We start from the raw sequence: 14418 nt of genomic DNA on the forward strand, positions 1-14418 counted from the left end.
CTTCCCTAAAAAACCCAAAACCAGTAGGAGAACACCTCAACCTCTCTGGCCACTCAGTAACAGACCTAAAGGTGGCAATTTTGCAACAGAAAAGCTTCAAAAACAGACTCCAACGAGAAACGGCTGAACTTTAATTAATATGCAAATTAGACACTATCAATTTAGGCTTGAATAGAGACTGGGAATGGCTGAGTCATTACACACATTGAATCTATCTCCCCATGTTAAGTATCCTCACACCTCTTGTCAAACTGTCTGTAATGGGCTATCTTGATTATCACTACAAATTTTTTTTCTCTTAATTCATTAGCCTCTTAGAATTGGTAGGACAACTCCCACCTTTTCATGCTTTCTGTATGTATATATGTCTCCTCCCTATATGTTCCATTCTATACATCCCATGAAGTGGGCTGTAGCCCACGACAGCTTATGCTCAAAGAAATGTGTTAGTCTCTAAGGTGCCACAAGTCCTCCTGTTCCTTTAGAGCCTTCCCTGACATTTTGGAACAGGCCGGCTGCAGCTTTGAGAAGTTATCCGGGACAGGGTGACCAGGGCGTGGGGGTGGGCCACACTTGCACGGACTTGGCGTTGTCAGCTGTCGCTCGTAACATGGGTTAGCTGGCAGGGGCTGGGCGCTCCAACAGCCGCGTCCGCACTGGGATGTAAACGTGTTAGCAGTGCACCTTCTGCCTAGGCCTCGTCCACACTGGCGGTGGCGTGGAGGGGTCAGGCCCCGGTGCAAAGCCGGCTGCCCGCCCTGCAGTGGGTCTCTGCACCCGGAGGTGAAAGGCTCTGGCAGGGCGAAGGAGCGGGACCCTGTGCCTGGCTCGGGCGCACCAAGAGCCGTGTGGGGCACAGACCCACCTCCCTCGCCCCCACGCTGCTCTTTGTTGGGACGTGCAGGGAGCGGACCCCACATGTGCCATGAGGAGTGTGCAGGGTCACTACCCCTAGTGTAGACATGGCCTTGGAGCCTGGCCTGGCACGGGGGCGCTGCCCCTGGGCTGGGGGGCAGTGAGGGGGGGCGGGCTCTGGATCGCCTTGCTTTTCATTGGCCCCTGTGCGATGCCACTCGCCGGTCCTCCGCCTCCCCATTGGCGGAAAGCGGTTCCCCGGCCACGCCCCTTCCGAACGCTCAGCCACAGCCCGCACCGGGCCCGGAGACAAAGTAGCGAAGGTGAGTCCGGGCGGGGGGAGCCCCCGGGCCGGGCCTGAGTCCCGAGTCCCGCCCCCCAGCGAGGAACCCCGTTCCCAGGCCTGGGGCGGCAGGGCCGGGCCCCCCTCCCCCCAGCCGGCCCCCCCCCTTCCAGCCGCCCCCCCCAGCCGGACCCCCCCTTCCAGCCGGGCCCCCAGCCGCCCCCTCCCCCCAGCCGGACCCCCCCTTCCAGCCACCCCCCAGCCGGACCCCCCCTNNNNCTGACCCCCCCCCTTCCAGCCTCCCCCTGCGCCCTGGCTGCACCCAGGGCCAGACCCTGTAGGACCCCCCAGGCCCACATCCCCCACCCCCGCTTGCTCTCCAGCTGGGTCTGGGTTGGTTTTCTACAGGTGGGGGGGAGGGTACGCCCCCCCCCCCCGCCCAGTCTGTGTTTGTGCTGCCGGCCCAGGGCTGCTAAAGACCTGCCCCTCCTGGCCTTGCGGGGGCCCCCTGACAGCCCGGGGCTCTTGGTAGCAGCTGACCCAGCCTGTCCAGCATGGCTGCTCTCCGGGTTCGCCCACGGGACCAGCCAGTCGCTCGCTCTCTGGGGACGGGTATTTTTAGAAGCGCAGCGTGTGATCTCCGGAAGAGGCGAAGTTCCGGGCAGTGGTGCCAGGTCGGACTCGAGCCATGTCCAGGCCAGGAGTTCTCCCCTGGGCTGTGCGCCCCCGGGGGGCATGAACAGCTTTCAGGGGCACCGAGCGGGACGGGGGACTCCTGGACTTCTCTGTTGGCACCTAGGGTCACCCTCGGGAAAGCCCCCCAGCTGTAGGCGGTGATGGCTCCCCCGTCACATGACGTCACATCAGTCATGAGAACTAGATGTTGTTGGTACTGAGGAGGGCTGGGAGAAGTTGGCGCTGCTGTGGGGTCAGGGGTGGGGTGAACACTGGGAGCCGGGAAGGCCTGATGCCCTGTGTGTTTGGGCCACTGCCTTTCTGTGCCTCAGTTTCTCCATGAAACGGGCTAATACCGCTTAAGTGCGGTGCCCTCCCAAGGCACATGTGATTTAGTAGTTAAGGCCAACCAAGGAGTGGGTCCCGCTCCTCTGGGGATGGGCACGGCGGAGCTCTTGCCAGGAGGTGGTGTGGACAGAGCCACGAAGTGCTGTACGTGGCCTGTCCCGGGTAGCAGCTCTTCCCGGAGCATGGTGAGAGGAAGAGTGAAGGTTTCCCTGAGTGGAGACAGGTCCGTGCCTTTCCCATCCTGTCCGGATGTTTTGGAATTGCTGCCCCTCTCTCGGGGTGGCCGTACCCCGCTCGTTAGGAAGTACCAGCCTGTGCCCTGCAGACCCGCTTATAAATACTCCCAAGGAACTTTGATCTTAAGACTATTGGTTGTCTGGGGGTGGGAGAGGGTTCAAAATTCCCAGCGTTGTTGGCTGGATGACTTGGCAGAGCTCAGAGCCGGCGCTGGCTTTGCACCCCGGAGAACTTGCCCGAACTTGCTCAGGACACTTCGGGCAAATCCGGGCGGGCATGTGGGCTTCCTTTCCTGGGTCCCTGGAGTCCCGAAATTCCCAGCTAGCTTGAGGGCAGGCTGGGATCCTAGCCCTCCTGCTAAATGCCTGCTGGCTTGGGTCAGGGCGCGCGTCCTGAAATCTCCTTGTTCTGGGTTTTTCCCAGACAAGGGGCCAAGTTCCCCCTGGTGCGCCCCACAGGAGTTAGCAGGGTCTGTTTTCCCCAGCTGGTGCCAGCCCTACCTTGGGGGCAGGGGGTTAAGGCCCATTGGTCTCCTGTAGGGCAGCCTCACCCAGGAGGAATGTGCTGGGAACGGGATGAGTCACATGCTGTAACCAGAGGTCGGAAGTGCCTGGGAGCTGAGATTTGCTAGGAGATTGGGGGGTGGAGGGAAGTGTATTAAGCTCATCCGTTCCTGGCCTGGTGGGGGGGAACTCGGGCTGGGTGGTTAATTGTTCCTGCTCTGGGGGGATCCTTCCTAGATGGCCTCTTCTGGGGCAGCACCTGACAAAAGGGGCTGGTGCCCTGTCTTGTGTTGGGGAAACCCCCGCAGCTAGGAACCCCGTCCCAGCCGCCCTGCGCTGCTCCCCTGAGCCCCGTGGCACCGGCGGGGCCATCCTGGAGCAGCTGTTTTGGGGCTAGGGTTAAACCCGTAACTGAACTGGGGGTTCGGGGTCCGGATGGCTCAGCCCGGCCCACGGTGCCTGCGAGAGTGAGAGCCCCTGGAGCACGGGGTGCTTTGGTCCCCCTGTGGCATCGGTGTGGGGGGGTGTGGCTGGCCAGCCACAGTTGGGTCTGCTGATGTCTGTTTTGCGTTCGCAGGGCAGACGCTGCTCACGGAGGACACTCTCTCCCCTCGCTTTCGGAGGCAGGCCGAGACTTCTGCCGGGCCGTGCGCCCCCCCCCGAGGGGAACACAGGGAGCAGGAGAGGCCTTTCCAGCCGCTCCGGGGCCATGGCTGAGTGGCCGGGGCCCAGGGCCGACTCCGAGCAGATGACCTGGAGCCCTGGCTCCAGCATGGCTGCACTCCGGTCCCCCACGGGCTTGGAGGTGAAGCTGGGTTCCCTGGTGACGCTGCTGCTGCTGACCATCTTGTGCGGCCTAGCTCCACTCTGTGTCTTCCGGCCACACGGGAGCGGGGCCGGTTCGTTGGGTAAGGCCCGGCCTGCGGGGAGCGCCAGGCTCCGGGGCAGCTGCCGCTCAGCACGGCGAAGAGGCGGCCCTGGCCCCGGGCTCCAAGTGTCTGGTGACTAAGCAGCCAGACCCAGGGTCTGGGGCAGCACGATCACCCCCAGGGCACGCGGTGGGGTGGGGTGGGGTGGGGGGGACGGCTGAGACCAGAGCGATTCACCCAGGGTCAGTGGTGGAGGCAGGATCAAAGCCAGGCTCCTGCTGGCTGTTCTGCCGCCGGGGGCTCTGCTAGCCCCTTCCTCGGCTCCGCTGCCCGGGGGGAGGTTTGCGGGGGACGCCGCTGGCAGCCGGAAGCCTTGAGAACCCTGCAGCATTTCACTGCCGCTGAGCCGGAGCCTGGGCGTCCTCCTGGCTAGTGGCACCTGGGGCCGGAGGGCAGAGAGATGGGGCTGGGGAAATGCACTGGCGTTCCAGGACAGGGGCTCTGTTTGATGGGCTCCAGGCGCCCGGCTGCGTCTGTGTCCCGCCCCCCCCACCGAAACGTCACTGGCCGGGCAGTGCTTGGGGCAGACTGTGCATTCGTAACTCGCCGAGCGGCACGTGGCTTCGCTCGTCGCCCGCAGGCTCGATCGGACCCTGAAGGGGTCCCATCTTGGAGCCCAGCTCGCTGCCCAGTTGGCTGGCAAGACACGTTGGCACCCTGGCAGAGCAGCAGAGCCGTGCGTCTCCCTGCCTGGGCTCGTCATTCGTGTCTCCCTCCCTCCCTGCCAGACACGCGCAGAAAGGTCCTGAGCTTGGTGAGTTGCTTTGCGGGTGGCGTGTTCCTAGCGACCTGCCTCCTCGATCTGGTCCCCGACTACCTGGCGAGCATCAACGAAGCGCTGGCGTCCCTGAGAGTCACGGTAAGTGCGTGCGATGCCGGAGGCCAGACGAGACGGGCACAATGCTCCTTCTGGTCTGTGTAATGGGAGCACCCAGAGCCGGGGTCCCCGTCGGGCCAGGCGCTGCCCTGATCCCTGGTGGGCTCTGTGGGAGACCCCCTGCTGCTGCACGCTCAGGTCTGGTCGGGGGCTGAGGGGAAGCTGTGGGGCTCTGGACACAGGCCTGGGGCGGGTGGTTTGTGGGGAGCCCTGGCGGGAAGCACCGAGGCTCTGACTGAAGTGGGATTTTCAGGGCTATGGAATGGGGGATGGCTGGGGGGCAGTGGGGATGCTCTGTGTGCTGAGAGGCAGAGCTCCTGGCTGCAGTGGGGTGGGGTGGGGAGGGGGCTCTGGGGCTGGGCAGGGCTGCCAGTGGCCAGGACCTGTTGCTGTTTGCAAATCCGGTGTCCCTGCAATGACTGGGGGGGGGGGGGTGCTGGGCCGGGCAGAGTCTGGCCTATCGGACGGCAGGGGCTTGTGGTGACTCACTGGAGCCGTTTGCCTCATTGAAGATCCTTCCCCCCCTCGCCCCCGCCTGGCCTTCCCACGCGGCTTCCTGGCAGCCGCGGCCCCGGCTTCTCGGCAGTGATGCCTTCTGCTCCAGCATCACTGGGGGAGGGGGGGGGGCGTTCTGGGGCGCCTGGCTCGGGGGTGTGTGGGGGAAGCCAGGGGCTAGGCTGGGCCGAGGTCTGATTAAAATCCTAGCAATGCCCCGGGAACCTGCAAAGGGAAAAGCTGACTCCCCGCTCGCTGCTGGGGGCAGGCCCCCATGCTCCAGCCGGGCCCCTCGCTGTGGCGGGGGGAGCTGCAGCATGCAGGTGGGGACAGTGCATTGTGCCCCCTGCGACCGGTGGCGCTGAACCCTCTGGAACTGGAAATGGGGGCCCCCCTGCTCTGCCCCCCACCTCCCGAGGGGTGTCGCATGCATAGCGGCAAGATGGCTGTTGCAGGGGCGGGGGTGGCTCTCGCCCCAGGCGGGCAGGAGGTGAGGCCCTGGGGCGAGGGGACGGGGCACCTGGGGACCTTTGGCACCAGGCCTGTGGGCCCGGGCAGGAGCGGGAGGTGCCGAGCTCCTCATTGACCTGCCTTTTCCCTCTGCAGCTCCAGTTCCCCCTGCAGGAGTTCATCCTGGCCATGGGCTTCTTCCTGGTGCTGGTGATGGAACAGATTGTGCTGGCCTACAAGGACCAGTCTGGCTCCCTAGAGGAGACGCGGGCTCTACTGGGGGCCTCGGCCCAGGACAGCACCGTGCAGTCCCAGCACTGGCAGGAGGGGCCCCTGCGCCCCGCCTGGGGCTCTGCCCAGGAGCGCCCCCACGTGCACGTTGACTTCAATGCGCACTCGGCCATCCGCTCCTTCATCCTGGTCTTCTCGCTCTCGCTGCACTCCGTCTTCGAGGGGCTGGCCGTGGGGCTGCAGCAGGCCAGCGCCAAGGTGCTGGAGATCTGCCTGGCCCTGCTCATCCACAAGTGCGTCATCGCCTTCAGCCTCTCGCTCAAGCTGCTGCAAGGCCGGCTGCGCCCCCGGGCCGTGGTCGGCTGCCTGCTGCTCTTCGCCCTCATGTCCCCGCTGGGGATCGGCCTGGGGGTGGCCCTGACGGAGACCTCGGGCGCCCTGCACCAGCTCTCCCGCAGTGTGCTGGAGGGGCTGGCCACCGGCACCTTCATCTACATCACCTTCATGGAGATCCTGCCGCACGAGCTCGGCTCCTCCGAGCAGCGGATCCTCAAGGTCATCCTGCTCCTCGCCGGCTTCGCCCTGGTCACCAGCATCCTCTTCATCAAGATCTGAGCTGCCCACGGCCCCCACTGCCAGGGACAGACCAGGACTGTGGGGGCAGATGCAGCCCTGCGGCGGTTCCTGGCGGATCCAGCTGCCTTCTGACCCGGGTCTGGTGCTTGGGAACCCTCCCGCCGCAGCCCCGCGGAGAAGCGATTCCCCAGCCTCGGCCAAGGAGCAGCATGTCCGCCCTGTCGGCAGGAGTTCTGGCACTTGTGCCCCTGCTGCCAGCAGCGTGGGATGGATCTCAGGACTGGCGGGGTCTGGCCCTGCACTGGAGGAAATGCTGGGGGTCCTGCTCTGGTAGAGTGCTGGTCGGTCCCTCTGCACCCTGCCTGCTGCCAGGACCCATGGATTGATCCCAGCGCCCCCTGAATCTAAACCTGCCAGGGGCTCAGGGCAGCTTCCTCCACCCTGGCATGGCTCCTCTAGGGCCCCAGCCTGGCCATGCTGGGGGAGAGTCGGAGGATTCTTCAATACGAGCACTGCCCGTAACCCTGCCGCAAAGCCCTCGGGCGCATGCTTGGCTGAGCTGGGGGCACCGGGGGCTGTGGTAGCTTCGCTGCCCTGAGCTCCGTGGCAGGGGGGCGGTTGCCCAGCTGGCAGCATTTCCCTCCCCATCCCCGGGAAGGCCGGGACGGCATGTTCCTAGCCGAGCCCTCAGCCAGGAGAGTGCAGGGCGGCATGGGGCTGGCTGCCCGGCAGTCTTCCATGCTGCTGGGCTGGGTAGCGGGTTGGGCCTGGGCCATCGCCCTGTGCCCTGCAGTGCCAATGCCTCCTTCCGCTCCCCTCCCACTGCAGTTTTCAGCCAATCGGAGGGCAGTGTGGCCTAGTGGCTAGAGCACTGGACTGGGACTCAGGAGCCCTGGAGTCTATTCCTGGCGGTGCCCTGGGCGATCTTGGGCAAATCACTTCACCCTCTGTGCCTCAGTTTCCCCATCTGTAACTGGGGGACCGTGATCCCAACCTTGGTGCAGTGTGACGGCTGAGAAGAGGAGCTGGGAATGATGAATTATTTTTTTTAAGGACTACAGAGTAAAGACTGAATCTGTGGCCTAGTTATACGCACCGGGCCGGCGGCCTAGCTCAGCCAGTGAGATCAGTGACGTGGCGCCGGTTCACACCCGCTGGAGGGTACCAGTTCCTGTACCTGTGGTTGGGGGGATGTCCCTACCGGAGCAGTGCCGGGGCAGTCCCCTGCTCGTACCGGTATAAAAGTGCCTTAGAGCCATCCAGCGTGGTCCCCTTCCCGCATGGAGTCTTCCAATGGAGCCACTGGTGTCGCCCTGGGCCGGGCCAAGACCGCAAGGTGCCAGGAGCTGCGCGGATACCGAACAAAAAGATGGGCCTGCCTCAAAGAGCTTCCAGCATCTACAGTGCAGACCTGGCTTCCTGGGCTACACCATCGAACGGCCTTAACCCCACAACACTATTTTTATAAACAGCCTCTTTCCAGCTGCCTGGGAGGTGGTAGGAAAGCCACGCCTAGCCGCTTTACGTACAGAGAGTCTATTTTACTAACTGCCTGTTTCTCCTTCCCGCCTTGCTGGTGGAAACGCAGCTGTTTGGTTAAAATACTGACAGAGAAACTTTGAGAATTTGAAAAATAAAATGACTTTAATCTCTGTAGCTTCTTGGGTGCTGTGTTTTTAACCTCCCCCCTCCTCCCCCCCAGGTCAGATCTCCAGGGCAGTGACGGCTCCTGTTTTTTAAAGAGCCATTTCTCTATGGGTGACGTGTCTCCCCCTCCCCCGAATCAGCACCAGGCCTGGGCCTGTGTCCGTCCGGGGTGCACAGACAGGCTTAGCTATGTGGCTCTAGCCAGCTGCCCACGCCATGTCCGTGTGGGTCCTGAAAAGGCCCTGGTGCGCTTGGCCCAAAGCTGGAGCTCAGAGCGCATTACAGGACCCTCGGGGTGCAAGGGCAGCGGGCTTGAGCGAGGTCGATCTCCATCCCAGCTTGGTGCGCGCTATTTGCTCTGACACAGCCAAGGGGGCCTCCAGGACGGCAGGCCCCTTTCTGTCAGCCCTACTGAGCGAGGTGGTGGTGGGGCACGGCAGAGCCCTCATCCGCGCAGGAGCATCCACGTCGCCTCTAGAGGGAGCCGCCGCTCTGCATGGTCCCTGCATGTTCGCAGCGCTGTTATCCTCCTGCACAAATCTCGGCAATCCCCCGGTAATCCCTTAATGCACTCGGCAGTACCTTGGCGTAAGCGTGTTCATCTTTAACTCCTGCCTGGGCAGTGCCGAAGCGGGTCCGTGAGAGCAGAGCCCTCTGGGCCAGCCGTGAGCCCCTCTGCTGCTAACGGGGTTTGAATCCTGCCGCTTCTGTCCCCCCCGTTCACACCTACGTCTACAGATAGCCACTCAGCCCAGTGCCAGGACTTAAAAGCACCATCCTTGCCTTGTCGCCTCACATCGGTTTACCCAGTTCCCCCGGCGTACCCGGTCCATAGGGACCTTGGGCCAGCGCTTGGTCAGTTTCACGAAGCAGGACAAAGCCAGACTCTGGAGTAACAGAGGGGCCCAAATGTCACTCGTGTTAGTGCCGACGTCACCTACGATCTCTGTGCCTTTGGCCCCAGCCCCTCATACCTGCAGTTAAAAAACGTTTGCATCAGAAATGACCCAGGAAACTCTCTGACACTGAGGGAAGGGATTCCCCCAGCTTTTTACATTGTCTGCAGGAATGCTTTGTGCCTGTCCCCTGATTTCGGGCCTTTGCCTCTCCCTGCTGCCAGCTTTGGGCCGCACCTGGCTGAGGGGAGTGCGGAGGAGAACCCTGGGGCCATGCTCCCAGACATGCTGAGCTAGGCACTGTTTGCACAGACGCTCCCAGCTCAGCTGACCTGCTGTGCAGCTGTAACAGGGGAGAGGGGCCAAATTCCAAACCTATGGGGCATCTCGCTTTACCCAGCTATCTGGGCAAGAGCAGCAGTCTCTGCCCCTTGGCTGTGCAGAAGAAATTCACAGAAGTGCCAAGCAGGCCCGTGACGCATGCTAGCAGAGGGCAGGGACTTACCAACAACCTCCACTAGCCCCCTGTGCCACAGCCTGCCTGTCTGCAGTAGGATGGAGGCTTTTGGCTCGTACTGAACGAGCCCTGCTCGCAGCCCTCCGGGCTAGAACAAATCTCCGGGGCTTACTACCCTCTCAAGTCATGCTTAGCACTTGTACAGGCCTTTCAGCTGCAAACCCGGCTTGCCTGCCAGCTTGTATCTAGGTTGCCAGGGAGGCAGCATGCTAGCCCCGCTGCTTCTGGAGTTTGTTTTCCATTGGGAAAGCTCTGGTCTCTCGCGGGAAAGCAGAGCTTGGTTTGATGGGGAGGTTCATTGGGGGGACGTTTTTAGGTTGAAGTGTATCACAGAATGGGTTGGAAAGGAGCCCAGTTGCTAATTTCACTCTGTTTCCCGCAAGGTTGGATTGTAAAACGCTATCTACTGTAACGTGCCCAGCGGCTCCAGGACTCCTGGTCCTGACACAGATCCCTTAAGAGACCTGGGGCAAGTCCCTTCGCTGCTCTGGGCCTGTTGCCCCAGCCAGAACAGAGAGGAGGGGATGCCGTTCTTCACCATCTCAGCCAGGTTTGATGAGGTTTTCTCAGTGCATGTTTGTAGAGTGCTTTGAAATGGGTTTAGGGCCAAGGCCCTGCTTGGTGCCGGATAACGCACGCCTGGCCCTACGGAGCAAAGCAGAGCTACAGCGGAGCGGGGGAATCTCTGCGTGTGCGTGCCTTGCCTTTGCTGTTCAGTCTGACTGAGGCTGTTCTGTTGCAGCCCGCGCCTCTGCCTGAGGGCTGTGGAAGTCACTTGACTGGACTCTTTCATGTGGTGCCTTTTCTCTTCCTTTTCCTCTCGGGCTGAGAATTGCGCAGGGAACTGATTCCTGAAAATTCTCTTGGCAATTTTTAAAAATGCTGGCTGAGGTGTCGGCCGTGCGACGTGTTTTCACGAGTGGAAGCAGATCAAAGAACTGCACTTTGTGCTTGGAACGGCAGCGGGGGGGAATCAGTCGCAGCGCGGGGATCCTGGGAGCGTTTGTTCCCCCTGGCCTCAGCAATGGTGCCAGGGGTAGTCAGTGGCCAGGTTCACGAGTGCTGTGTGCCGTGTTCCCTTTCCTTGCACTAGGCAGTGGTGCAAAGGGCAGTCAGGCCAGGTTCACTAGTGCCCTGTGCAATTCCAGCTGCAAGCTTCCACCAGCTGTAGGGGGGCTCTGTTGTATCAGTGTAAAGCCACCGTCAGCTCAAGCCGCTTATTAGCAACAAGAGCAGGAGCCCCCGGCCCCCACCCCCCTCCTGCCAGGCCGGAGCGGGCCCGTGCGGTGCAGGCCGCCTGGGATGGATTCTTGAGGCGTGAGTTATAGGGCGCGCGGTGCAGGGCGGGACCTGTAGTCCCCGAGCCCCTCGTCAGCCGCTGAAGAGTGCGCGCTTCCTCCCTGCGCAGGACTACAACTCCCAGCAGCCCTAGGCGGCGTCCCCGTCTGCGGCGCGCTAGGCGCTCTGGGAGCTGTAGTCCGTTTCCGCCGGCGGCCCCCTAGGGGGAGAACGGCGGGCGAGGTGGTAAATAAACTACGCCTCCCGTGATGCCCCGCGCCGCCGTGTTGTGCGGCCGAGGCCTGCGGCCTGCGAGGCGGCGGCAGGAGCTGCCTGAGCAGGGAAGATGGCGGCGTCTGGCTCCGGGGCCGGGCCCGGGCCGGGCTCCTCGGTCGGCGCCGGCGCCTCCAACCCCCGCAAGTTCAGCGAGAAGATCGCGCTGCAGAAGCAGCGGCAGGCGGAGGAGACGGCGGCCTTCGAGGAGGTGATGATGGAGATCGGCTCCACGCGGGTGAGCAGGCCGGACCGGAGCGGACCGGGAGGGGGGGCGGGAGCGGGAGCGGGGCCCGGCGCGGGCTGTCCCTGCGCGTGGGGCCGGGAACGTGGCGAGCCGCTCGGCCCCCCGGGAGCGCCACGAGCCGGGCCGGGGTCTCAGGGGACACGCCGGACTTCGTGCCCGGGGGGCTTGCCCCGCCGCCGGCTCCTGGCCCGAGCCGAGCCCCGGGCAGCCCTGCCCTGGTCCCCCAGCCGGGGCAGCCCTGGGCTGGGTAAAGCGCGAGGGGCCGGCCGGGGGGTGATCCGGGGAGTGGGACCAGGGAGCTCCCCCCACCCGAGACCAGCCCTCCCCGTAGGCTCGGGACCGACCCTCCCACTCAGTGCTTTGTCGAGCTGTCCGACGAGGGTCGGAAGTGGGGAAGAGAAAACCCGAGCCCGGGGCTGGGCGATGCTTGGGGCGGCGCTGGGTCCCCGCTGACCTGGCTCCGGGGGCAGGAGAAGCCCCCCAGCAGCGAGGGGGACAGGTCCCGTTTTTCTTTGCACGCGATGGGGACGGGTGAACATCGCCAAACCCGGGATTTGCCCAGCAGCCAGTTGCCTGAGCCGCCGATTCTCCTGTCCCAGGCTGTATCCTAGGCGAAGGCCATCCCCTCCGTGCTCCAGCCAGACTCCTTCCCAGAAGAGCTGGGGGGGGGCCAGGCACATGGGGACAGCTGTTTGCAGCTGCAATTTGACATACAGGAGCTGAGAGATCCGGGGGGGCCCTTCCAGGTGGCGGGAGCTGCAGAGGGTCTCATTCGTGGCAGTGAAGGGACAGGGAGAGGCTGGCATTAGGCAGTGGGGAAGCCAGCTCCTGAAAAGGGGGGGGGCGGTTGAACTGGTGTGAATGGGGAGCGCGTGGGCTTGAGCGAGGCTGCAGGGAGGGGATCACACCTGGGAGCGGCGTTCGGAGTGGGATTCGGGAGGTCTGGCGCAGGGGTTGCAGCCCTCCGGGGGCCGGAGGCAGCCGTAGTGCAGGCCAGGAGATGCCTCGGGAGGCGTCCGTCACCGGGGTCACTGCTCCGAGCCCGGGGCGTAATGCGGTTCCCGAGCCAGCTCCTTGGGTCCGGGCAGCGATTTGTCCCTCTGCGTGCTGAGCCCAGCGCTCCCCGACGGGCCAAGTGAGCCCTGCCCCAGACACACAAGTGGGACGTGAGCCTGGCTGGGGTTCCCAGCCCCGTGGTCTCGAAGAGCCGGGCCAGCTGAGCATGGTCCTGGCTGAGAGGCTGCAGGGCCCTGTTTGCACAGTAAACAGCTGGTTAATGTACAGCAGAGCTGGGGGACCTGGCAGAACTGCCCTCCCTGCGACCCATGCCCTGCAGTGCTGCCCGGTGAGCCCCCGGACTGGCTGCTCAGGAAACCTGTGAGAGATCCAGGGTGAGCTAGCGGCTCAGGCGTGCGTCCGACGTTCCTACGGGCTGCCCTGCGCCCACTGAGGCCAAGGGGCCGTGTGGGCAGCACAAGGAGAGAGCCGCTAGCGGAGGACTGGCAAGGAGCGTGGCAGGAGCCGGGGCTCTTGGCTGGGCACGTAGCGTGAGATGCTATCCTGGAGCACGTGCTGTAGGGACCAGTCCTGCCTGTCTCTGCACGGTAGGAGCCTGATCCCTGGGAGCCCCGTCCCGAGCCCTGCAGGGTCCCAGGTCAGGTGTGCTCTGTGGAGTGGCCGTTTCCCGCACCCCAGCTTCGCCCTGAGCCCCCACCCGCGGGGGCAGAGGGGAGTTCCGTCTCCAGGGCCTTGACCAAGCTGCTGGAAGCTGGCTCCTCTCTGGGGCCGTGTTCAGGGGCTGTGCTGTTGGTGCTGTCAGCTAGTGCCCTGTGCGGGGCCTTTGTCTTTGCTGCTGGTTTATTCCAAACTAGCTGGTGCTGTCCTCCCCCGAGCGCCTGGTCGGGGTCTGCCGCTGGAGTTCGGAGGCTCCCCCGGGGGCGTGTCTGCGTCAATGGCACGGACTCTGCCAGAGCACTTTACCAAAGCAAATGTCCCTTACCCAGGACTAGCGCTGTGGCCCGGTGCTAAGACGGGGGAGTCGGAGCTCCGGTGTCGGGGGGGAGTGGACCAGCTGGAGGGATCAGGAAGGAATTCTTCACTCCTGCTCTGAGCCAGACGGCAGCATCCCCCGGCCCCCGGGCTGACTCGGTTTTCTCCCGCCAGGGGCCCTGGCCCTGGGACGTGGAGCTGAAATCCCGAGCCCTGAACCCAGGCAGGCTCGGAGCCCTAATCCCGGAGCGCTGCGGAGACAGCTGGTGACTAAATCTCCCTTTTTTCTGGGGTCAGGATTTTGCTGGTTTTAAGCTGAGGAATTTACGATCGGGGGCTTCTGAGCTGCTCTGCACGGCAGCTCTTCAGCCAGGGCTCGAGGGGGATCGGATGAGTGAACTGGCGTTGGTGTCTCTGCTGCTCCTGTGGGTGGCCTTGTTCCCGGCAGATCTGATGGCCAAGGCGCTCGCTATGGGAGTCGTGGGTGAGAATTGGCCTTTGCGGGGTGACGCGAGACAGGCAAGGGGCTGGGTGGCTGACGGTCGGTTCTGCAGTGGAACCAAACTGCCCGGACGGGGGCACTTAGTGGTGCCAGGGTTGAATCTCTGCCTCCTGGTTCTGTGGGGCTGAGATGGAATTTCATAGACACCCCCTTCGCTTTGGCAGTCTCAGCCTTTCTGCCCTGACTATGGGACTGTCTGGCCAGGAGAGGCTGTGTCCTTGTGGTGCCTGCTCTGTGGGCACCAGGCTGCCAGCGCTAACTCGCCTGCCTGTCCTTTACTGCCCCCTCTCTCCTTCGGGAGCAGGGCCAGTCGCTGGGGAGCGGGATTGCCAATGGGAGCATCGCTTTGTCCTGTCTTGAGCAGAGACCTGCTCTGCAGCTTGAAGCTGCACGGCTTGAAGCCTCCCCCCTCTCCCCCCTCTTCCCCCCGGTGGGTCACAGCTTTAAGACCCCCCCCCTGGCTGCAGCCTGTGGCCAGAGCCCCGTTGCCCCTGGGTGCTGGCGAGCCAGATTCACTGGCCAGAGCTCGACAGGTGCCCTGGGCGCCCGCCTGGCTGGGCTTCTGGGACCCTGCTCAGGGCAGATGAGTCCCTAGCGATCCTTTGTCTCC

At 63.7% G+C, this 14418-nt stretch overlaps 2 protein-coding genes across 4 annotated transcripts in view; both read left to right on the forward strand.

Moving 5' to 3' along the window:
* Window positions 1-1109: 1109 nt before the first annotated feature.
* Window positions 1110-8115, forward strand: SLC39A1 (solute carrier family 39 member 1). Its single transcript, XM_034792572.1, has 4 exons — window positions 1110-1178; window positions 3479-3809; window positions 4559-4689; window positions 5809-8115. The coding sequence occupies exons 2-4, from the start codon at window positions 3611-3613 to the stop codon at window positions 6496-6498; spliced, it is 1020 nt and encodes a 339-aa protein (XP_034648463.1). The 5' UTR covers window positions 1110-1178; window positions 3479-3610; the 3' UTR covers window positions 6499-8115.
* Window positions 8116-11076: 2961 nt separating this feature from the next.
* Window positions 11077-14418, forward strand: part of CRTC2 (CREB regulated transcription coactivator 2) — a 25261-nt gene continuing 21919 nt past the window's right edge. The window contains exon 1 of one of the 3 annotated variants that reach the window (XM_034792516.1): window positions 11077-11308. In XM_034792516.1, the coding sequence (XP_034648407.1) occupies window positions 11144-11308 (165 nt within the window). In that variant the 5' untranslated portion in view covers window positions 11077-11143. Of the gene's footprint in view, window positions 11309-12998; window positions 13573-14418 lie in introns of those variants that run through there. The other 2 variants (XM_034792515.1, XM_034792517.1) reach the window with 2 other exon arrangements.

The sequence above is a fragment of the Trachemys scripta genome, chromosome 16 (genome assembly GCF_013100865.1).
Source record: "Trachemys scripta elegans isolate TJP31775 chromosome 16, CAS_Tse_1.0, whole genome shotgun sequence".
NCBI lineage: Eukaryota > Metazoa > Chordata > Testudines > Emydidae > Trachemys > Trachemys scripta.

Bases quoted from the DNA above. Each gene is read 5' to 3' on its own strand.
- SLC39A1 (XM_034792572.1), top strand. From the start codon at position 3,611: ATGGCTGAGTGGCCGGGGCCCAGGGCCGACTCCGAGCAGATGACCTGG. The intron at 3,810-4,558 runs GTAAGGCCCGGC...CCTCCCTGCCAG, and splicing joins GAGCGGGGCCGGTTCGTTGG to ACACGCGCAGAAAGGTCCTG. The intron at 4,690-5,808 runs GTAAGTGCGTGC...TTCCCTCTGCAG, and splicing joins TGGCGTCCCTGAGAGTCACG to CTCCAGTTCCCCCTGCAGGA.